The following is a 2641-nucleotide window of genomic DNA, read 5'->3' on the forward strand; positions in this document are numbered from 1 at the left end:
AGTCCCAGTTCCTAGCCCGCGGCCCGGGGCCGCCCGGGAGGGTCCGGCGGCGGGTCACCCGCGCCCGCGGCCGCGTGACCCTTCCGCCCTCCGTCCCGCAGTCTCGCAGGCCAGTCTGCTCCGTCTGTACCACCGGTTTCGGGCACTGGACAGGAACAAGAAGGGCTACCTGAGGTGAGGGGCGCTGTCCCTAGGACCCTCCACTCAGCCTCTCTGAGCCCCTGCCTCTCTTTAACCCTCCGTCTCCGTTCTGTGCCCCACGCCTCCATTTCACTCGACAGCCGCATGGATCTGCAGCAGATTGGGGCTCTGGCCGTGAACCCTCTGGGAGAACGCATTATAGACAGCTTCTTCCCTGATGGGTGAGGCTTCGTTGGGGGTGGGGAGATGGAGGGAAAAACTTGTTGGGGGGGGGGAACTGACGGAGGCAGAGGAAGGGCCAAGGCGACCACTGCCTTTGTCTCATCTCCCCCACCCCAGGAGTCTGCGACTGGATTTCCCAGGTTTCGTCAGAGTCCTGGCTCATTTTCGACCCGTCGATGATGAGGACCCAGGAATGCGAGACCCCGACGACCCTGAACCCCTCAACAGCAGAATGAACAAACTTCGCTGTGAGTTTGTGGGGACCCACTCTTCCCCAAGCGAGACCCTAGATATACGGCACCAGTGAGATGCCCCAGGCACCTCCTTCTCATAGAGAGCCTTTAGAGGACCTCCCCTCCTCCTCCAGGGTGACCTTCTGCTGAAAGAGAACCAGGGAAGACCCACCTACCCTTTCCCCCCTCCATTCTCTTCCAGTCGCATTTCAGCTCTATGATCAGGACCGGGACGGCAAGATCTCCAGGCACGAGATGCTACAGGTTGGAAGGACGCCCGGGCCAGAGATGTGATGTGCGGAGCGTGGGTGGTTGAAGGGAAGAGTTGAGGGGATGGAGGGGGGGGGGGCAGATGACTGGAGTATTGAGTGAAAAACAGGGATTGGGTGAGGTTTCGTTTGGAAATGGGATGGGGAACAGTTGGGTATGAGGTTGGAAATAAATCAGTGGTTCTTTTATTTTTAAGTTTACTTATTTATTTTGAGAGAGCATGTCCTCATGCTCAAGTGTGATTGGGGGAGGGGCAGAGAGAAAGAAAGAGCATCCCAAGCAGCCTCCCACTGTCAGAGCAGAGTTCAACGTGGGGCTTGATCTCACAAACCGTGAGATCATGACCCAAACTAAGAGTAGTTCGCTCAGCCCTGACTGAGCCACCCAGATGACCCAATAGATCAGTGGTCTTTCACTGGGGTGATCTTGCCTTCTGAGTGACTTTGGCAATACCTAGAGATTTTTTTGGTTGTCACACCTGGGGGAGGGCAGTACTACTGGCATCTAGTGGGTGGAAATACAAAATGCTGCTAATCATCTTTTAGTACAAGGATAGCCCTCATTTCCCCCTACAACCAGGAGTTATCTGGCCCCAAATGTCAACACTGCTGAGATTTAGAATCTCTGGAGTAGATGTGGTAATGGGGATGGGTAGAACTGGGAATGGTGGGAGGTTGTGGTGGGAGATGGGAGGAGGTTGGGTTATAAAGCTTGGGATTGGGTAATGAGTTTGGGCACATTGTTGAGGTGACTGTGGGATAGTGAGGGACAGTAGGGGTTTGAGTGGAGAAGCAGTAGGGGAAATTACTGGGGGGGATATGGCAGGGAGGAAGAAATGGATGAGGGAGAGATTACAAAATTGGTAGCAAGATTTGGGATGATGTGGGCAAGTTTTGAGGGGTGGGGGCTGACTCCTCTTATGTGTGTCTGTGCCCTCGGCACCTCCCAGGTCCTCCGGCTGATGGTTGGGGTGCAGGTGACAGAAGAGCAGTTGGAGAGCATCGCCGACCGCACGGTGCAGGAAGCAGATGAAGATGGAGATGGGGCCGTGTCCTTCCTGGAGTTCACCAAGGTGAGAATGCCCTTAGGCCTGGGGAGTTGACATCAGGAGTGCCTAGGACAGATGGACATGGGAAAGGCAGTTGGAAGGAGGTGGGCAGAAGGAGAGGGGAAGCCAAGGAAGGGTGTGGCTTTGGGGATGGGAGAGGAGTTTGAAAGCCTAGAAGACTGGGCTCTTGACCACTGCCCATCTCTCCCCTGTCACCCCCCAGACCTTGGAGAAGATGGATGTTGAGCAGAAAATGAGCATCCGGATCCTGAAGTGACGCCCTTTGTGCCTTTGGCTGGCTTACACAGACCAGGTTGGCCTGGGATTTCTCTTCAGCCCCTGCAGAGTCAGGGCCCCAGTAAACTGTATTCTTGTGTCTAAGCTAAACTCTATTTACGCCAAGGAAAGAAAGCTAGAAGGGTGTGTACTGAATAAACTCTAGCTCATTTGATCTCAGATTCGTGAATCAGCCAGCGATCTTGTGGTTGTAAGCCACTGAAAACCCAATTTAAGGTGCCTTAAGTAAGAAAGGGATTTTATGGAGTTCATCCATTTAATTACTTCATGTAATTAAAAAGTTTGAAAGTATCTTCAGAATTCTGGAAAAGTCTGGAAGTGTCTTCAGGCACAGTTTGCTTCAACGGGCTTCTGTGATGCTATCAGGACTGTTACTCATTTCTCAATTGGCTTTCTTTTGTGTTAGCTTTATTCTCAGGAGGGCTCTTTC

General features: G+C 53.2%; 1 protein-coding gene across 1 annotated transcript in view; it reads left to right on the forward strand.

Annotated features, from left to right (window-relative positions):
- The window catches only part of CHP2 (calcineurin like EF-hand protein 2), a 3409-nt gene extending 1044 nt beyond the window's left edge, over positions 1-2365 (forward strand). The window contains exons 2-7 of the mRNA XM_029949972.1: positions 102-174; positions 282-362; positions 481-611; positions 799-860; positions 1816-1938; positions 2138-2365. Of these exons, the coding sequence (XP_029805832.1) occupies positions 102-174; positions 282-362; positions 481-611; positions 799-860; positions 1816-1938; positions 2138-2191 (524 nt within the window). The 3' untranslated portion in view covers positions 2192-2365. The remainder of the gene's footprint in view (positions 1-101; positions 175-281; positions 363-480; positions 612-798; positions 861-1815; positions 1939-2137) is intronic.
- Positions 2366-2641: the final 276 nt, after the last annotated feature.

Source organism: Suricata suricatta, chromosome 8, assembly GCF_006229205.1.
Source record: "Suricata suricatta isolate VVHF042 chromosome 8, meerkat_22Aug2017_6uvM2_HiC, whole genome shotgun sequence".
Lineage (NCBI taxonomy): Eukaryota > Metazoa > Chordata > Mammalia > Carnivora > Herpestidae > Suricata > Suricata suricatta.